This window comes from Synchiropus splendidus, chromosome 1 (genome assembly GCF_027744825.2).
Source record: "Synchiropus splendidus isolate RoL2022-P1 chromosome 1, RoL_Sspl_1.0, whole genome shotgun sequence".
Lineage (NCBI taxonomy): Eukaryota > Metazoa > Chordata > Actinopteri > Syngnathiformes > Callionymidae > Synchiropus > Synchiropus splendidus.
Window position 1 is genome coordinate 44,683,013 of NC_071334.1, and position 20,314 is coordinate 44,703,326.

At 41.0% G+C, this 20,314-nt stretch overlaps 1 protein-coding gene across 2 annotated transcripts; it reads left to right on the forward strand.

Moving 5' to 3' along the window:
• Positions 1–292: 292 nt before the first annotated feature.
• LOC128770622 (lysine-specific demethylase 2B) lies at positions 293–19,720 on the forward strand. 2 transcript variants are annotated; one of them, XM_053885298.1, is made up of 21 exons: positions 293–498; positions 894–1,038; positions 1,965–2,043; positions 2,113–2,159; positions 2,473–2,651; positions 2,971–3,077; positions 3,775–3,868; positions 3,936–4,089; positions 4,188–4,303; positions 6,350–6,476; positions 6,560–6,957; positions 7,026–7,112; positions 11,976–12,206; positions 12,690–12,833; positions 12,895–12,981; positions 13,065–13,391; positions 13,810–14,798; positions 14,870–15,033; positions 15,770–15,931; positions 18,022–18,240; positions 18,439–19,720. In XM_053885298.1, the coding sequence occupies exons 1-21, from the start codon at positions 454–456 to the stop codon at positions 18,618–18,620; spliced, it is 4,083 nt and encodes a 1,360-aa protein (XP_053741273.1). In that variant the 5' UTR covers positions 293–453; the 3' UTR covers positions 18,621–19,720. The 2 variants fall into 2 exon arrangements, with proteins under 2 accessions (XP_053741273.1, XP_053741284.1); XM_053885309.1 differs by having other exon boundaries at positions 13,074–13,391.
• Positions 19,721–20,314: the final 594 nt, after the last annotated feature.

Here is a 20,314-nt window from a genome sequence, read left to right on the forward strand (position 1 = left end):
CAGGGGCCACTGGTGAGCGGTAACGGAGATATGAGAATGAGAAACATGTCAGACTGCCCCATATGAATCGCCTCTGTGTCCTGCCGACAATGGAATGCCATGACATAATTGCACGTACATAAAAATGCATTGAAGTGCCACATCACTACAACTACACGTTAAGTTTCTAACTCAAGTATGCGTCAGATAAATCACAACGAAATTGAATGAAAATAGTGTAGATGGCAACGCTGAGCAAGATATGTGCCCCTTTGTCATTTTAAAAATATTAATAATATTTAATAGACCCGCGTTCGCGCAATGTTTTGGTTCCAATCGGTGACGTAATACACCACAACATGGTTCCCTTGTTTTGAACCTGAAAAGCGTGCCAACTCTTTCTTTCCCTCCAGTGTGCATGGCGATACATGGTGGCAACTGGGTTACATTTTGAGAATTTATCCAGGGGAAACGATGGCACAAGACATCGAAACATGCGGTGAATCTGGACGCAGATTGGTGAGTATTATTTAGCACGCTAACGTTAGCTTATGCACTTGCAGCAGGCTACACTGTTAGCATGGCTAGCAAGTGCATTAGGCTTTCGACTTACGCTCAGAAGTTACGAGTTAATTATCACACGTTGCTGTGGCGTTGAGCGCATACCACGGCTTGTTTTTACGTCAATGCATTCAATGTTACATCATGTATCGTATGGAAATGAAACATTCCGAGCAACAATGGCATAAACACTTGTGTCAAGTTTCAGTTTAATTAATAAAACGGTCGTTACATCATGTAACATTAGCCTTAATAGTTGCTGAAATCGCTGTCCTTTCACTGGTAAATAGTGGCCACTTTTCAATCTCGTTGTACATAGGTCATAAAATAAATCACGTTGTTTCTAACCGCAGCGCTCCATCTGCCGGACGATGTATGACGAAAACGAGGACTCGTCCGATGTAGAAGAAATAGTCAACATCAGAGGCTTCAGTGTGGAGGAAAAGCTCCTCTGCGACAGCTACAACGCAGACTTTGTCAATTACATGGATGGTAAAGGTACAGCCACAATATATACTCTGTATAGTTACAGTCAAACTTCTCTTGCCTTATGTCGTCGAGTCTATAAAATGAAATAAATTGAAGTCCCCCTCTGTTTGAGCTGGGTAAATCAAGATGTAACTAGCTGACATATTGTACCATGCTGCTGTCGTATACAGTGTATTCTAATGAAACTTGAGTGGTGTATTTCCTCTTCAGGTTTTGTAGATGGAAATACATTTGGCAAATCTGCTGTCCATATTAGACAATACATGGCTTTTCGACCCTTTAAAAAAATGATGTTCCTTTTGGGATTACTATTTGATCTAAATTATCAAGCATTATCAAGACTGTCTTTAATACAAATGCATCTGCTGACACCAGTTTAAATGTAGTGTGTTGGGTTAATTGGTATCATATCGGGATACAGCATCATGAGTAAATAGCATCGACGGACGCCATCAATGCTTATGTTTCTCTTAAACTTCTGCTTTAGACGTGATATCTTGAGCAGCAGTTGAGTTTATACAACTGACTGAATGTAACACGTAACATAACGGGCACGTGTCAGATACAAGCATAGACACAAGGGGCACAAATCATGAGAACTGTTGTTCTCTCTGCTCTTTTTCAATCTCAGTGGAATGTAAGAAGAAACGTTTACTGCACTGTATGTAATGTATCAGAAACAGTGTGATATAATGCGGGGAGGTGTTTGTCGTATAATTATCAATTGACAGTACAATGTATTAGAGGAGCTTGAGCTAAACATTCATGAACTCAAAATCAAATATTTACATAGATTGCAGCAATTCTCAGACTAAATTAGTGGATTCTCATTACAGTTGAGGAAAGCAATGTGCTTTGCATTAACAGAATTTTTAACTTCAAAAGTGCCTGTGTTGCTATTGAAATGTTTTTAATCTCTCCTTGCTTTCTTCTAGACTTCACATATGAATATGTGCAAAGGGAGGCATTAAGATTTCCACTTATTTTTAAAGAAAAAAGTGGACTGGGAATCAGGTAAAACGTTTCTTTTCAACAATGTTTCATGCTGTTTCATCACAAATGTATTTCCTTTTTCTCTTCTAGAATGCCTGACCAAGAATTTACGGTCTCAGAAATTAAAGGTTTAGTTGGTAAGTCTGTGATTTTGCCTTTCAAAATACTGTTGTATTAGAAGGCCTTTATTAGTCCCACAGTGGGGAAACTCAAGGCATAATGGTGCAATGATCTGTTATCATTTTGATCAGTTCAGGGTCGCCTAACTCATACTTGAGTGTGTTTTTACAAAAGTAATCCAATCTAATCTAATGGCTTTACTCATTTGACATCCGCCTGACATGAATGTTATTGCGCCACCTGGTGGGAAAGAAGTGAAATCACATGAAGATTCTGCCGTTGTCGAAGGTCTTTTTCTCTGACCAAGGCTGCCATGTGTGCTGGTTGCAGGTAGTCGTCGTTCTGTGGACGTCATGGATGTGAGCACTCAGAAAGGTTCTGAAATGAGCATGGCTCAGTTTGTCCGATACTACGAGACACCGGAGGATGAACGAGACAAACTCTACAATGTCATCAGTTTAGAGTTTAGTCACACAAAGCTGGAGAACCTCATCAAGAGACCCTCTGTGGTAATGTTACATGACTATGCTGTGCAGCTCCTTTGATAATATAATGTGGTTTACCTTACTGTTAACAGTGGGACACATTGTCTCCCTGCTTTGTTTGTTGGTCCACTTCTGTCATCTTTGAGTCTCAGAGAAAAAACAGGCCCATCTTAGATAAGTGGATTGGCTTATGTGCTCCACATCACTGAGGAGCAGTTTACACATGTATTTGGCTGTTAGCCATTCAACACTCTTTTGCTGCTATTCAATTTTAATTGTGTTTGATTGATACTGACATGGAGTTCTTCCTGGGTTTGATTATTGATGAGCATTTTGTCCTCAGCTGGATCAGGTGGACTGGGTGGATAACATGTGGCCTCCTTCTCTGAAAAAAAGCCAAACTGATGCCACTAATGTCATCGCAGAGATGAAGTACCCAAAAGTGCAGAGGTACTGGATTGTTGTATTTCTTACCTTACCACAAAGGTGACTTATGTTCACTGTAATTTCATTTCACCCTCCCTTTGTGGAATGGCTCAGCTTTCGCTCCATCACAACAGCGGGATTTACTCTGATATCCACCCCCTCTGTTGTAAAAGCTCTTGATTGTTGCTAGGCAACAGAGGCTTGCTCTACGAACAGTGGCGTCCTCACCACAGGGCTATGATTGTTGGTTATACAGCAGTTATATTAAAGGCGTGTTATGTGATTTCTGCCAGATAGATTTGTTTGGGCTTCTCAAACTACTGCCTCATTGCGTACAGTGTTTTGCGAATGGCAACCTGTAATATGTATCAAGTAAGTGTTCATTCTGTGTTTACACAAAATTGTATGCAAGTTATCTTTAGTTGTTGCTAAACATCATAATACTATAAAACATCTCAATTTGAAAAATGTGACGTGTCAAAATGAGAACAGAGACATATCTAGACAAATATGAAGTTATGACGGAAGCTGAAAGGGAACACACAATTTTTAAAATTGATTTAGATCATACAAGTTAGATAGCACGTTGATTTATGTAGACAACCTGATTACAGAAATACATTCATATCTTTTCCGCAAATCATAAATTGGTAAAATAAAGAATGGATTCTTCCCACTTATTGCAAACTACTTCAGACATGATGTGTTCATTTTTCCTCAGGTACTGTTTGATGAGCGTGAAAGGCTGCTACACTGACTTCCACATAGATTTTGGTGGGACTTCAGTTTGGTATCATGTTTTCAAGGGTCAAAAGGTCAGTGCCATTTTCAGCATGTGTGTTAATAAAAAAATCAAAATGTTGAATATTGAGTTCCTCCCAGGTATTTTGGCTGGTGCCCCCCACTCTTCACAACCTGGCTTTGTATGAGGATTGGGTTCTGTCTGGAAAACAGACTGATATCTTTCTTGGTGACCGTGCTGACGGATGTCAAAGGGTGGAGCTGAAACAGGGATACACCTTCTTCATTCCTTCTGGTATGTCACTATTACATTGCCGCTTTTTTTAGTTTCCCAGAACACTTGGTCAGATAATCACTTACTTTTCATTCTATTTATTTTTTGTTTTTATTCAGGCTGGATCCATGCTGTCTACACTCCTAAAGACACACTGGTGTTTGGTGGAAACATCCTTCACAGTTTTAACATTCCCATGCAGCTCACGATCCACGAAATAGAGAACAGGACTAAGGTATGCTACAACCCTGTAAATTATCACTTTTTCACGGGAAAAAAACTTGCACCCACTGTTCCAGGATTTAATGCCTTTTTTCCCAATATTTGTATTCTTTTATATCAGCCACAATAAGAATCATATAAATACATATATGCGATCAAGATCTTGGCTGTGTGGAAAAAAAATACAAAAAACATGATAAAAATGGATGAAAAATAGAAAAATAAAAGAAAATACAGAATTAAAATAAAACAAAAAAACAAAAACAGTAAATAACAATCATTTGTTCTCTTAAAGTCCAATGTCCGTCTTGTATATATAGCTGCATCTAACAAGCATCAAGTTGCAAAGGGCAAGACCATCACTTTCCTGCAGGATAAATACCCAATAAAAACATTTTAGCATCAAATTTGATTTGTGTACATAGGATCTCTTCAGTCTTTCGTGTTGGCAAATTGCCAGACACAATGGAAAAAAGTCCCCTTATGTTGACCACGTTTAAAACATAAATCAGGGATATTCCCATTGATTCTTTTGAGTTTTTCTGGAGTGACATGTGTACGCATGAAGGATTTAGCTCCTTTAATTAAAATTTGAAGGACTATTGTCATAGAATTAGCATTGCATAATGGGGTTGCGTGAGTTGCTAAATGAGCTTTGTTGCTCCTAAAGACAGGATGAGTCCTGCTAAGTTTCATTGGCTGCTAATTGAAAAGTTGCTTATCACAGGTAGGTAGAAGTCGCCTGCATGTTCCATTGATGTATTATGTAATAGAGACATACATATCTCAATAGCAGTAGACTTTCAAATCTATTAATGTTCATCATCACATTCTTCATTGAATTTCACATCCAGTGAGTACATCCTAAAATGTGAAATGACGGTCTACATACTGACCCCAGCGCTGCCGATTTTGTCGCTCCTCTTTCTCCATGGTGACAACTATTATTGTTCTACGTTTGGTGTCAACCCATTCCCTCAGTTCAGGAACTTGCAAATGACTCAACTGTACTATTGCTCCACAGACATCAAATAAATCCTTCTGCTCTACTGAAGACTATGTACCATATGTAGCATGACATCATCATCAAGTGGCAGCCTGGACATATTTTCCTCAGCGGATTCTGTCACAATGTTCATCATTTTGTAAATGTTAGAGTTAGTAGAAATTTCTTTTGAAACCTTAAAGTGCCATGAAGTCATGGGCTGTATAAAGAAAGTGGCCACGATACAGTTTGAAAACAGCTCTGTGTGTACATGATTCTGTGAATACAAAATGCAGTCAAAACATTTTAACGCATATTTATTTTGTAATGTGATAGTACATACACTGCTCAAAAAATATAGGGAACAATAAAATAACACATCTTAGGTCAAAATGACTTTGTTTTTTACAAAGTTGAATTTGCTGACGACAAAATCACACAAAAGTTATCAATGGAAATGGAAATCAAATGTATTAACCAGTGGAGGTCTGGATTTGGAGTCACATTCAGAATTAAGTGGACTAACACTTTACTGACTGATGCAGCGGATCTCCTCCCTATATTTTTGGGCAATGTGTAAAATAGTCAAGTTTTATTGGCGACGCATATGTCCTGAAGTATTTTACAATTTGTTTATTTTCCCATTTGATGTTTCAGCAGATAGATTTTTTTGTTCTAAACCTGTGATTTGTCTTTTGGTGTTTAATACTAGTTTAATGACTGAACCAATATTAAACACAAACACGAACCGTGACACGCAACACATGTTAATTAAGATCATAACCATCTTAAACTCTGAACTGAGTAACTGATTTTACTCAGTTCTGCGCAGTGTTACGTCACATTGTGCTTGACTCTTTTAACCTCGCTGAGACGATGTAAAGCAAGAATTTAAAAGTGGAGCATCATCATGGTGACGGGCTCACTGCATCAATTGAGGCAGGGGAGAGTCTCACTGTCATTGTGAACCACAAGTGCACTACTATGGGTAGCTGTAGATTTAACTAGGATGTGCTTTTTTTAATCCAACAAATATCAGCATTTTCAAGCGGAACTTTATTCATTCCGTTTCAGGTTCACTCCAAGTTCCGTTTCCCCTTTTTTTATGAGATTTGTTGGTATGTCCTGGAGCGGTACCTCCATTGCCTGACCTCACGCTCCTACCTTTCTCCTGAATTTCGAAAAAGGCCTCCACTTGTTGGTAAGAGACATGAATGGCATCATCTCAGATGAGACTCTCTTACATACATATTTCATTGAAGCCTTTTGAATGTCTGCTTTTAGAGGAAGAGTGGAAGGACCCAACTGATAGTCCTTCCTCTGACTCAAGATGCCAGGATGTAAACGAAGATTTGGGTGAAACTCTGTTCAAGAACGTTCCTTACTCCCAATCTGAGAGGACAGCTCAAGACTCCTGCTACCCTGAAAATGAAAGACTCCTGAAAGCTGGTTTATCTGTGGATCTGGAGGACAGCTGCAACCCCTGCTCCACCTTTGTGGATTATTCCAAACCCTCCTCTGACTCGTCACTCTCAGACTGTCAGAATAAATGGACTCACTTGACAGAGTTTGAGTTAATGGGACTGTGGGCTCTTGTTGAGAAGTTGGAATCACTTCCTGAGAGTAAGAAATGTGTCCCACTGGGAATACAGAGTCCACAAGCTCTGCTGGAAGACATGAAGGTGAGCAACCACATGGTGTCTCTCATTACTTCATTATATTCATTCCTGTCTTCTCCATCGCTGTCTAGGTGGTCTTAAAGGAACATGCTGACGATGACATCAAGCTAGCTGTCACTGGCCTTCCGGTGGTTTACTGGCTGAAGAAAGCAATCAAGGTACGATGAAATGCTACCTGCATAGCAGTAATTTGTGAAAAATGAAAAAATGGTGGGAAGTTGAAAAGAATGACCCAGAATTAATACGTCATACCTGCCAAAATAGGTACCGAGTCTCTGGATCATAATACTTTGAATGCTGCTAAAACCCAATAATGGTGTCATGCATGCTCACATTGAATATGTTTGACAGATGAGAGAGTACATTGTGTCAACAGCAAAAGAGAGAGAGCAGAAGCAGACTCATGAACCCCTTAAATGTAGAACAAAATTGAAATATAAGTCGATCCTATTTATTTGTTGAACTGATGAGCCAGTTATTATTTACATGTTACATGAGGTTCCAATGTGCAAATCAACTCTTAAATATAAAAGGCTGATTATTGTTTTAGTTTATTTCCTTTAGTTCTCTGATTTTCTTCTACCTGATCTCACCTCAAATCTCAACTATTTTAAAGCTTGTGTTTGTTAGCCTGTGTCTTGTATTTTATCAAGCAAGTATTTAGAATGGAGCGTATTCAATAACGTTGCAGGACTGACATTAAAATAATATTCTCTAGTTTTTAGATTGTCGTGTGTAGAGAATCAATTACAAGCCATTGTTGCCATTAATGAGCAGTGTCGAAATTACAGTGTGTACATTGTGGTTTATGAAATACTGGAAATGATCCTCCTCCCTCCCACCACCGTGTGCTGTGTCCATAAAGGCAGCTGCAGGCCTCTTTGTGTTTGCCTTTTGTAATGAGATGCCATCTGGCTCTATTGGCTGCTCCAGCTTCCTCTTCACTGCCTGTGCTCCTCATGAATATGACCATGATCACGCTCCTCATTGGTGGAATCAGCCCACCCACCCACTACTCCCACTCCATGTTCCTGATCAGCGGTAGCCCCCGATTGGCCTTAAGCTACGCAGTGACCCTCCTCTTTTTTTGGGGAGGCAATCCATGTTAATGATGCCTGTGTTTCTTACATCTGCTGGTTGTATTGTGGATCTCTAGAGCAGAAGGAGGGGGGTGGGTGTAGGCCAGACAGCAGGAGTAGGAGTAGAAGGAGGAGACTGCAGCCATGTCAGTTTGCTGTGAGCTGAACCGTATGTGAAAACCCGTCATGGCCATGTCGCTGAGCGCTGATGATGAGGACTACGACTCTGACTCTGAGCAGGTTAGAACACCAAACAATCCTCTGCAGCTGAAGTGCAGCCAAAGACACAGTTTTAGCTGTGTAGCATCACTGGGCTGCCAAGAATTTGAGCAACATACTGACAAATCCAAAGATGCAGTCTTAATCTGTATTATGTGTATGGGGGAGATTTGTGTAAGGACTTCTGTCAGGTGGATGTAGAAGTAGGAAGCAGCTTCTTATGCTGAGGGAATCGCATGCTCTCAGGGAAGCGGAGGAATGTGCATCTAAGAATTCTGATAGATGCAGAGGATAAATCCTTCTTGCTCTGGTTGTTAAACTAACTGCCCGGCTGGAATGCATCAGTGAGAAAGTGGCTTTTGGATTATATATTGCTGCTGTTTTTGAGGCTGCGGCTTGTACATGGATTACAGTAGGAATTTAATGTTCAGTCACTTCTGTGGGATGCTGCCATTAACGCAAATTTACCTTTATTTAGAAATGTATTTTAGGTTATTTAAACAACTTCTTAAAATGAAGTTCAACATGACTGAAGATGAGTAATTCAAATCATTCATGAAAACATGAAGAGTCTATGCATTAATAATTGATTTTGCTGCTTTGGTTTTGTTTTTATTTACTCCTGAGCTTTCATTAACAACATTGTTGATGATTTGCATGGATGATATGTAAGTTAAGACATGAACTACATTATAATGATAGTTGCAATAGTTCCCTACTTGACAGTGTTATTCTGTGTGCAACTTCTGTGGCAGTGGTTTACAGTAATTGCTCATGTTTTAACTTTTTAACTGAAACCACTTCTAGAATAGTTCATAAAAATCCATGATGTATAGATGACACCTGATCACATTCTGCAAACGATAAATTGTAGTCAGGAATGTCTTAAGCATATATAGCAACTCCCTCATATTTTGTGTATGTAAATAAATCACACAAAACAAATAAAGACAGTACACTAGTTGATAGTGTGTTATGTAATACTTTATGAGCCGGTGAGATCTGTACACGGCAAGTTTGTTCCACATTTGAATTTGACTAGATCAAATAACTCATGATTGTTATCTTAGCGGATCGGGAAAATATTTGCTTCAGGAAGCTCTTATTGTTACGTATTAAACAAATGTTGTTGGGGGTAGTCTGGGCAATTCTGTTTAATAGACATGATAAGGCTGCGTTCATTTGGAAAATAAAAAGAAAAGAGAGGAACAGATGGAATACGAGTAGTAATGTGAAAAAACAAGTTCAGTGCCTTCAATACATACAGTACATGCATACATACATACATACAGCTTCAGTTAGCCACAGCTTAGTCCTGTTCAGGGTTGCGGGGAGTGCAACCAACCATTTATCGTCTGTCATGATTATCTTAGCTTATCAGTAAAATGTTTGCTTCAGAAAGCTCTTATTGTCACCTATTAAACAAATTAGATATCTGTGTTTAGTAAATCTGACCACGCATTGACAGGTACGTGATTTCTTTGTTAGTATAGCGCTTAATCCTGTCATAATATGTTGAAACTACTACTACAAAGCAGAAGAGGACGGGGGTCGCATGGACACCCGCCCCGATAACTGATTTGTTTAAAAGATCACGCCTTTTTTCTTGTAAATTGAGATAATTTCACTGAAGAAAACTTGTTTGATTGAGGCGTACAGTCACACTACACTGCTTTTTTGGAACAGACACCCGAGCCATAATCCCCATGAATACACTCAGAACTGTCTCGTGCAGATTAAACAGACCCTATCCCCCAAAATATCGCTCTAATCCTGTCTGGTTGCCACATATCTCACTGCCTTTGTCAGTCTATTCTTCGAGTAAATTATGACAATATGCTTTAAATCCTCCCTGATTTCATTTTTCGTCCAGAGTCTCATTACAGTTCTTATTGGTTACAAGTCCTATGTGTCATAGACTGTTCAGTTCAGCAATGGAACACGGCTGTTGCTATGCTGACACTTGGAAAAATCTGCACTGCTGATGTAACTAAAGCAATCCTATCTTGCAATTCTCCGAGCTGCAGCCTTTTCTCGCCCTCTCTCTCTCCCCCACCCTCCTCTCTCTCACATGTGGCGGTTATCATGTTAAAAATACAAATCTGTTGTGTTCGGGGCCTGAAAGTGCATTAATGATGAGAGATCAAACGCCTCTCATCGCCCAGTTCCATTAACTGCAGCACATTAAATGCATACTTGTGTGTAAATGAGTCGGACTGAGCCCAGCACTGAATAATAGCTTCTAGTGAGCCATGTGTGAAATGAAACCATGAGTGTAGATTCCCTTTGAAGTAGGAACATGCAGTGAGTGAAGAGCTAAAATTGGAAGTGGCCTCCAGAGACATTCTTGATGTATTTGTGTTTGTCTCTCTGTTGAAAGAGAAGAAATACAATGCGCTGATCAGATTGTGGAGGTTTTGTTTGTGCATGCATTCAAGCTGGAGCTGTTTCCTTTTGTGAATGATGAGGATGTTGTATTGAAACATGATGCACTTTCATCAGCCAAAGTTAGATGTAGAATTATTTTAAGAAATAGTGGATATAAATCAGATCCCGAAAAAGAGGATTGTAACGCCGACCCAGCCGTTTCTTTGGAGGCTAGTGAAGTTGACACTGTTGGATGTTCTCCACTGCGCAGTTTGCCCCACAGGTGTAACGTTATCCTGCAGTGTGCTGTATAGCTGCTAAGGTATTTATGCAGCGACGTGAAGAAGAGTGGTGGAGTGTTTCTTGGTGTAAGAGTTAGGGATGTGCGAAGCAACAGGAAGCAGGATCAGCACCTCTACATTTTAGCCTGTGGCATCAGGAGGGTATGAATGGAATAATCATTCCAAGTTGAGTGAAACAGGATCCAGAAAAGTTCTCAGGTGCAGGTGGCTGAGGTGGGCATCATATGTAGGAAGCGGGTTGAGCCTTGCTCTGAAAGTTGCACTTTCAAAATCCTATTGCTCTCATTTAGATTAGATGGCCTTTATAGTCCTACAGTGGGGAAATGAGGATTTATTTCAATTTAGGATTTGAATAACGAAAGATGATGTTGTCCTACTTACAGCTCTAGTGAAATACAGAAGGCTGAGAAGTACTTAAATGGAGATCGTAGTCTTCCATGGGACATAACTCTCTGAATTAGGGCTGGGCATTTACATTTTCACATGGGTCTCACTATGCTCTGGGACGGTTGTTCGGGTATAGTAGGTCCTTTTAAATAGACATCATCATAAGGCTGCCTTCATTTATATATGAAAATAAATCAGAGAAAAAAGACAACAGAGGAACATATGAAATACGAGTAGTAGTGTGAAAAAGCAAGTTCAATGCCCTCAATAAATACAGAACATACAGCTTCAGTTAACCACAGCTCAGTCCTGTTCAGGGTTGAGGGGAGTGCAACCATTTATCGTCTATCGTATTAATCGATAAATGTGTGCGAAAACGATTATTTATTGATGCGATATGAACTGAAAACACTTTTTCAAAAAGGGGCATTATATAAACATTTTGTAATTTAATTCATTTTACTAGTCATTAAGTATAGACATGAAGTGGTTAAGAAAATGCAAAGAAAAATCGAATATTTTGAAAAACCGCTCAGGTAAATGATGTAACCGGCAGGTGGAAAGACAGGAGGACGGTGGTGCAAGTGGTGGATTGTGAGAGTGGAAATGGAAACTGGAGGAATGTATCATTCCATATGATTGACACTGTCTTCCTTGTCTGTTGAAGCCAAGGCCGCCAAACCGGCCAAAACCCAAGATGGCGGTCACTCCTGCGTCTGCGGTCAAGCTGTCGGCCAGTCGGGGCACATCTGGCGCACGGCGGAGAAGAACACGGTGTCGGAAATGTGAGGCATGTCTGCGGACTGAGTGTGGAGAGTGCCACTTTTGCAAAGACATGAAGAAGTTTGGTGGACCGGGCCGCATGAAGCAGTCATGCATCATGAGGCAGTGCATCGCGGTGAGTGGTTGCATTAGGAAAACACACTCCGGAGATCTTTCTCATGACGTCATTCATTTCATATCAGGATTGTATTGGGCTCCTTCATCTGCAGTTCAGGCATAAATAAGGGTTTGCAATTTGTTATGTTCTGACTGTATTATGAGAGTTAGTATTACCTGCAGCCATGAAGTTTATCAAGTTTTATTTTATTCATTTATCAGCCAGCAGTGACAGGCCGAACGCCTTGTACGAGTACACGGTGTTCTGAATTTTGTACTCTGAAAGTTTGTCAAATCAACATTTCACTTTCAGAAGCAAAAAAAAAAATCTTTGCACATTTTTGCTCTGACCTTTGGTGTGCTAGAGAAATCTAAAATGTTAAGAAGTGTATTTAGTAGAAGTTTTTTGTTCGGCCATCAAATTCCAATTATTTTGTTTTGCGCAAATGGAATGTTACAAAAATGTGATGGACAAAAATGAATGTGGCTGCTGTTTCCACAGCCGGTCCTGCCACACACTGCTGTGTGTCTGGTCTGTGGAGAAGCTGGAAAGGAGGACACAGTGGACGATGAGGAGGAGAAGTTTAATCTCATGCTGATGGAATGTTCGATCTGCAACGAGATTGTTCATCCAAACTGTCTCATGGTAACTGCATCTGTCATCTTGTTTTAACATCAGAATGGATTGTTGACGGATATTTTTGTAGGTAAAGGATTCAAATGGAGTCATCAACGACGAGTTGCCAAACTGCTGGGAATGTCCGAAGTGCAATCATGCCGGTAAAACTGGGAAAGTAAGCCTCTGTGTTTCCTCGAAGATACAGGCCTGTGTTGAGCAAGAACAATAAAGTTGTGTTTTTTATCTTCTAACCTTTTGGCCTCAAAGCAAAAAAGGGGTCCAGGGTTCAAGTACGCATCAAATTTGCCCGGTTCTCTCCTGAAAGAACCGCGATTGAACCGAGATGCCAAAGAAGAAGCGGATTCTCCGGCAGTGGCGACACTGCCGACAGTGACCTCCACGTCAGCTGTGAAGAGGAAGGCAGACAGGGATGAAACCCCAAAGAGAAAGGATGAGGAGCCTCTGAAGAAACGTCCGCCGCTGCTGTCTCTGGATAGTTCCCCACGGCCCAGACTTGAGGACAACCCTCTGAGGAAGAAGAGGAAACTTTTTGAGACAAATGATGAACCTACACTGAAGAAAAAGGTGGGAGCTGTTACACTTGAAAGGAGTACTGAATACTGAAGTTGAATCGGTTAAAATAAATGTACCAGTTGCTGGTACAAATAGCCAAGTCCTCAGTGTACTTCCAGCCTAAATATCTGCCCACTGGACAATGCAAATGGATGACAAACATTCTATGAAGGCAAATAATGGATGAGCAATTAGGTCACTGGTCAGTATTCAGGATTTTCTGTCCCTGAGGCAGCAGGTTATGAAGAAGCATCCGTCGCAGCAGCTGGAAGAGACTTTCATTCAGAATGAAACCAGTACATTTAATGCATTGTTGAAGCGTTTGAATATATTTTATATTCATGCATCATCTATGTGTGATTTATTTGAGTTACTTTGTTTTGAGTGGTCTGTGTATTATTGATAATCCATCAATTATGTTCTCTTGAAGAAAAAACCTCCCAAACTAGACGACCCACTGTCTCCTAAACTGCTGCGACAAATCAAGACGGAGAACGACTGTGATGCTGAAGACGAACAGGACGATCTTGAGGACGACATGTTTTCCCTGAACAGGATTCTTCTGAAGGAGAAGAGGGCGTATGATGAAGACAAGGACCAGGAGGTGGACGACGAACACCAAGAGGAGGCTTTGCGCAGACACGCTAACATGGACGACAAAGCCAAGATCCTTTTGAACTCATTGCTGAGGACGTCCTTCAGAGAAAACAACCAGTCGTCCATCAACTCTACGAAAGCTGGAACGAGTGGCGAGCTGGAGAGGACACCTGAGAGGTGCGCGGGACACCTGAAGGCTCGCCACCAGCGCCGGCGCATGTCCCACAAAGAGCCGGGGAAAGAGATGAAGCAGGAGGCCCTGAAGTCAGAGGAGCCTGCAAAGTGTGATCTGAGTCCCACAAACCTGCTCCGACGACAACCAAAGAAGGAAGACACCAACCAGAACCATCGACCGCTGAAAAGCGAGGAAGCCAATAAGTACAGAAGACCCATAAAAACAGAGGAGAGTTTGATCAAAGAGAATCAGCGCTCAATCAAACGGGAGCCAGAGGATGAGGTGGATGACTCAAGCGCCCGGTGGCCTCTTAACAACGGCGGCAGTGACCTTGGGGATTGGCTGCGACACAGAGACAGGGAACTCAACGGCACGCAGCGTGGCTATTCACCGCTGGAATGGAGCAGGAACAACCCCATCACGCCGGTTTGTCCCCGCCCACTTCCGTGCCGGTCACCGCCCAAGTGCATCCAGATGGAGCGTCACGTGATCAGACCACCTCCTATCAGCCCGCCCCCTGACAGACTCACCCTGGACGACGGACAGACACATGTCATGCGGCGTGAGATGTGGATGGCGGTCTTTAGCCACCTGACGCACCAAGACCTGTGCGTGTGCATGCGTGTGTGTCGCACGTGGAACAGATGGTGAGCAGAGCTTTCCCTTCTGAAGTGGATCGTTCGCACCCGTCGTTGATCCCAACGGCTTCTCCCCTCAGGTGCTGCGACAAGAGACTGTGGAAGCTGATCGACCTGAACCGCTGCAAATCCATCACGCCGCTCATGCTGAGCGGGATCATCCGCCGACAGCCCGCCACCCTGGACCTCAGCTGGACCAACATCTCCAAGAAACAGCTCAGCTGGCTCATCAACAGACTTCCAGGTACGAGTTGAATTTGGAAACAAGAGTTTTGAGTGAACATGACGGTAAAGATTCAGAAAGTTGAATCAATTTGATGGCCAGTGTGAGCATGTTCTGCTTCATCTTAAATAAAGTTCCGTTGCCACATTAGCAACAGCATTAGAGGCAGCGCCTCAATGCCACGATGTTGGACTTTGTCAACTCTTCAACATCTATCTGTTCAAATGCTCACCAGAAACGCTACATACATGTTTGCACTATGAGTCATGAGAGGGACCTCACAACTGTGCACGTTCTGTAAAAATTAGAAACAAGATTTGAGGCTTTACCCATGAATGGAGTAAAAAAAAAAAAATCAAAAACCTGGAAGAATGACATAATAACATTGTTTGTTTTTTTGTATTGTATTGTGGTCTGAAATTGTAATTACAATTGTAACATGTCATATCCTCTGAGAAAAATGTATACAAATGGGTAAAAAACAAGACCAAACAAAAACAAAGAGAAAGCGACGGATACAAACAAGCGAGTCACAGACATGCTATCGAAGAAAGGACTCCCCACAGGACTCCCACAAACTGCAACCGCATTGTACATTCCTGTTATAGATGGTTCAATAAAGTTTCTTGGGGAAAAAAAAGAAATAAGATTTGATTAGTTGGTTATTTACATGTAATAATAGTAGTGGTGGCCCCTTCTGTAGTTGCTTTTCTGGATATTAAATTCCCCCTGGTGACCTGCAGTCCCTTCTTCACAGGCCTGCGAGTGCTGCTGTTGTCTGGCTGCTCTTGGGTCGCCGTTTCCGCTCTCTGCACCTGCAGCTGTCCACTGCTGAGGACTCTGGACGTCCAGTGGGTGGAGGGACTGAAAGACGCTCAAATGAGGGACCTGCTGTCTCCACCAACGGACAGCAGACCAGGTACTGCAGCCTCCTCCCACCATCAGGCTCATTTAAATCCCACACAGAGCAGTAAAAGTGGCAGAGCAGCAGTGAGAGAAAGGAGAAAGTCATCAGTGGAAAATGAAGCGTTACTCACAGAAATGTGAATGATCGAGTGGGAAAGGGAAGTTATATGAATTTTGGTTTCCCTCTTGAAAAATGTATTATTGCTATGTACTTATTTGTTTTTGAAGATTCAAAAATAAAGTTGCTTCTTTCTTACTGATGCTGCACAGAAATACAAATATTAAGGCTCATTATTCAAGAATTTGAAATATTTGGCGACTTGTCATATTTTAGTAAAATAACAAAAATAAAAATAAGAAAAATAATAGTCAAATGCCCTCTAACAGTTCCATTTATTCGTCCTGTGATTCTAATATGTTATTAGAATCACAGGACGAATAAATGGAATTGTTAGATTTGAGTTACACATAACATTTAAAGTAAACCTTAAATGTGATAGAGCAGCACAACGTTATGAAAAGAAGTCTATTATTTGGTTTAGAAATTGTCAGAATGAACCTTGGGAAGTTGTGGTAGAATTTTTTCAAAACTCAAGGTTCAGAAAAGATATTATATACATGCACTTAAATATATAAATATAATATTTTTCAAATAATGCATTTTTGTTTTTAGTATTCCAATTGTAGAAAAATTTGAAAACAATTTGTTTTACGATGTAAAACAAGTGAACCACTGAAGGGAGTCCATGATTGGTCAATAATCTGAAGAGAGAAGACCCTATTGAACGCACTCATTTAAAAAGCAAGTCTGGAAATGTGTTGCTAAAATCTCCCAAATAATAAGAATCTACTGAAGTCATTAAAACCTCACTGTTATAGCTTGAGCTCAGTGTTGTAGTCAGGCTCTCTGTTGTGAACTGAAGGTCGGGTCAAACACGATTTATCGCCGAAAAGAGAGCCAGAGTCAGCGTTGGTTTTGCTGGAGCAGCTAGACACTGGTCGACTCTGAGTCTCTGGATCTGTGTTTATTTTATTTGAAGGAGTGGTCCTCATAGGTTCTCTGATGCGGTCGTCTGCCTTGGTTCACATCAACACATGCAGGTCTCATGCTGCACTGGCGCCTCGGTGAAACACCGTGGTGAAAATAGTTGGATATTGGACGGAGCTCTGCTCCGCTGTTGGCGGTGGCGTCCTCTTCCGTGTCCCTATTAGGGTTCACTGATCGCGGACACACTCTCACAGGCAGCGCTAATGCTATGACCTGGCATCAGTTAGGGACCATCAACAAATTCTAAAGTGGTCAAAGTATTAGTGACATCTTCAATAAGGCAATGGAAAACCACCATTTTAGGAGAGAGAATTGTGAAAAGGTTTTTCATCTCACAAGACAAAGGAATGACAGTTTGTATAATGATTTGGAGAATAGAATATGACTAAATGATCATTTATTCACATGATTTCTAATATTTCTTCAATAGCATCTAGGAAATGTGTCCAGACTGGTCCATAGTTCAGGTCAACTGTTCAGAGACATGAGATACAGCAGACAGACGGCTCAATTTAACCCCTAAATAAAGCTGGCAGAGCAGTCTGTCAGACACCAGCAGCTTCTACCAGAGACCTGAAACATAAACAAATAATGATGTTGCAGACAAACTCCAGTAATAAGTTCCATCATAAAACAGTTTCAAGAGAGACTGTAGTGTCCAACACATGGAATAGAATGAAAATGGATTTATCGTGAGAATTATTGTTATCGCCGAAATTTATCACGATAACTTTTTTTATCCATATCGCCCATCCCTAGTGTATATATTGATGCAACATCTTCGCCGCGTCTTTTGGTAGCCCCACAAAGCCACTAACGTCTGGAAGTCCTGGCTGTCTCACACAGTCGTGAAATGAACCCCAAAATAAAACTGGCAGAACACAGTGAGAGAACAGAACATTTGGGCTCTTTGTCACACACTCGAGCACTGGGGTTCACTCAAGGTCATCTCTCACATCATTATTTGAGCGTGTGCCACAGTTGTGTGGCTGTTGAGTTGTGTGTTTCATGCACCTGGATGAGGAAGCCTGACCGCGCCTCTGCTCTGATCCCAGGTCAGCTAGATAACCGCAGCAAGCTCAGAAACGTGGAGGATTTCCGACTGGCAGGTTTGGACATCACGGACACGTCCTTGCGCCTCATCATCCGCTACATGCCGTTGTTGTCCAAACTGGACCTGAGCTACTGCAACCACATCACAGACCAGTCGGTCAACATCCTGACGGCTGCTGGAACCACCACCAGAGACTCGCTCACCGACATCAATCTGTCCGGTGAGTCACTTGTGTGGGGCTGCATTTGACATGAGTGCTGTCTTCTGACTCACGTCTGAGTCTCCTCAGTCAGCCGTCAGATTCCAGCGTCCTGAAATGTCCCTCAATTATTCATGGGTCTCCTCCTCCTCCTCCTGTACAGAAAGTCAAAAACAGACGACCTATTTTCTCTCTCTCTCTCTCTCTCACCCTCCACAGTGTGCAACAGAGTGACCGACCAGTCGCTCACCTTCTTCAAGCGCTGTGGCAGCATCTGTCACATTGACCTGCGCTACTGTAAGCAGGTGACCAAGGAGGGCTGCGACCAGTTCATCGCCGAAATGTCGGTCAGTCTGCAGTTTGAACTGATCGAAGACAAACTCCTGCAGAAGATCAGCTAGAGACGTGTAGCTACACTGGAGTCCACCAGGGGGCGGCAGACTCCCGCTGAACGTTGAGCTACTGAGCAACTGCTGCTACAACCAGAATGTTAAAAAAAAAAAAAAAATCCTGATTTATGTGCCGCAAACGTTCCAGATTTGTGTTGTATTTCTACTTTTGCACTTGTTTCTATTTTATTTATTTCTTTATACCAACTGTTTCTTGGTTATAATGCTTTGGTGTTAGTTTACGATTTTTGCTCCTGCTTTGATTTGCATAAAAAAAGTTCTATTTTTCTATTAGAGTGTTTTGTACATTGACTGCACCATGTACAGTGTGGTACTGTTGATAATCGAGCGGCGTCACTGTTAAGGTCTCAGAGCTCAAGATGCTGGTTCAGTTACCCGAGAGGAAGGACTGAGGATTTTCTTCTATGTTGAGACAAGTGTCTCCGATCATTTGCACTCGTATGGTTATTTTATAATTCTGATGTTGAATAATGTCATATTTTCAGTCTCACAGAGGAACACGTTTGTATCCAGTTTGCTGTTCACATATTATATTGTACCGGATTAAGATTGGAGCCAAGAGCCAGAGTAAACTTCAGAGTTAAGTTCTTTATGATGGTTAAGTAAGGAAGCTGACTGTTGTCTTTGTTAGTTGTTTAATAGTCATTTGATAGCTCGAATAAAAAGAACCAATAACTGAAAACATTTCAATAAGCTGCAAAACTCAATAGTTTCATACTGTTTACACTTTTATCTACTTTTGTAAAAAAAAAAAAAAAGTATGTTTTTCACTTTTTTATGTTTATTCTGTGTACTTTCAGTTTCAGAAAAAAAATAATTTATGCAAGATTCATATTGGAATAATTCACAATATCTGTTCATCAGAATGTTCCAGATGTGTGTAGTTGAACAGATTTTATGTTGACCATCAGCAGCCAACGTATGTTGGTTTCTCTCTCCAGTCTTCTGGAAACATTTCTTACTTGGATGTTTTTCCAAGACTCTCAGAACTGTTGTGTGTACATACTGTACATGTTAAAGCCACTAGAACAAGTATGATCCAACCATTGAGATATTAAAACCGTTTGAAATTAAGCTGACTTGTGTTGACTCGTGTTGACTTTTTTTTTGTCTCCGACTTGATGTGAACATTTGAACAGTTTTGTCTTGCAGAAAATGTCTTATGCAAGAGCTTCATTTGTGATGCCTGCACCATGGTAGACATAAGCCTCATTCAGGGACACAAGTGCTCCTGTTGAATCTGTGTGCAACAAATGTAAGGAGAAATGGTTCTCACACAATAATGATAAAATATCGGAAGCAATACATTGCGCAGGTCAAATATATTGGTGGAGCTTGAAATGTTTATTGATTCAATAATGCAGGATTTATTTATATCACACAAAGGTGATTCATTTTTTTAAATTAATTTAAATAGTTTTTTATTAACTTAAAATAGTTTAGAAATTTTACCTGATATTCTTTTTATTGTTTTAATCCTTGCGTGCAATGTATTTTATTATCATTATTGTATGGGAAACATTTCTCCTTGTGACTTTTGTTTCACATAGATTGAGCAGGAGCAGGAGTGAGTGTTTGTGTACCTGAATGAGGCTTATGGCTACTGTGGTGCGGCGCTTCAGTCGGTTTACGTTGTTGGTTAAAAAATAAATAGAATATCAGATAAAAACATACAACATTTCTAT

Excerpts from the sequence above, each read along its gene's own strand:
- LOC128770622 (XM_053885298.1), top strand. The coding sequence starts at position 454 with ATGGCACAAGACATCGAAACATGCGGTGAATCTGGACGCAGATTG. Across the intron at positions 1,039-1,964 it reads CAATTACATGGATGGTAAAG|ACTTCACATATGAATATGTG; the intron begins GTACAGCCACAA and ends GCTTTCTTCTAG. Across the intron at positions 12,834-12,894 it reads TTCATCCAAACTGTCTCATG|GTAAAGGATTCAAATGGAGT; the intron begins GTAACTGCATCT and ends ATATTTTTGTAG.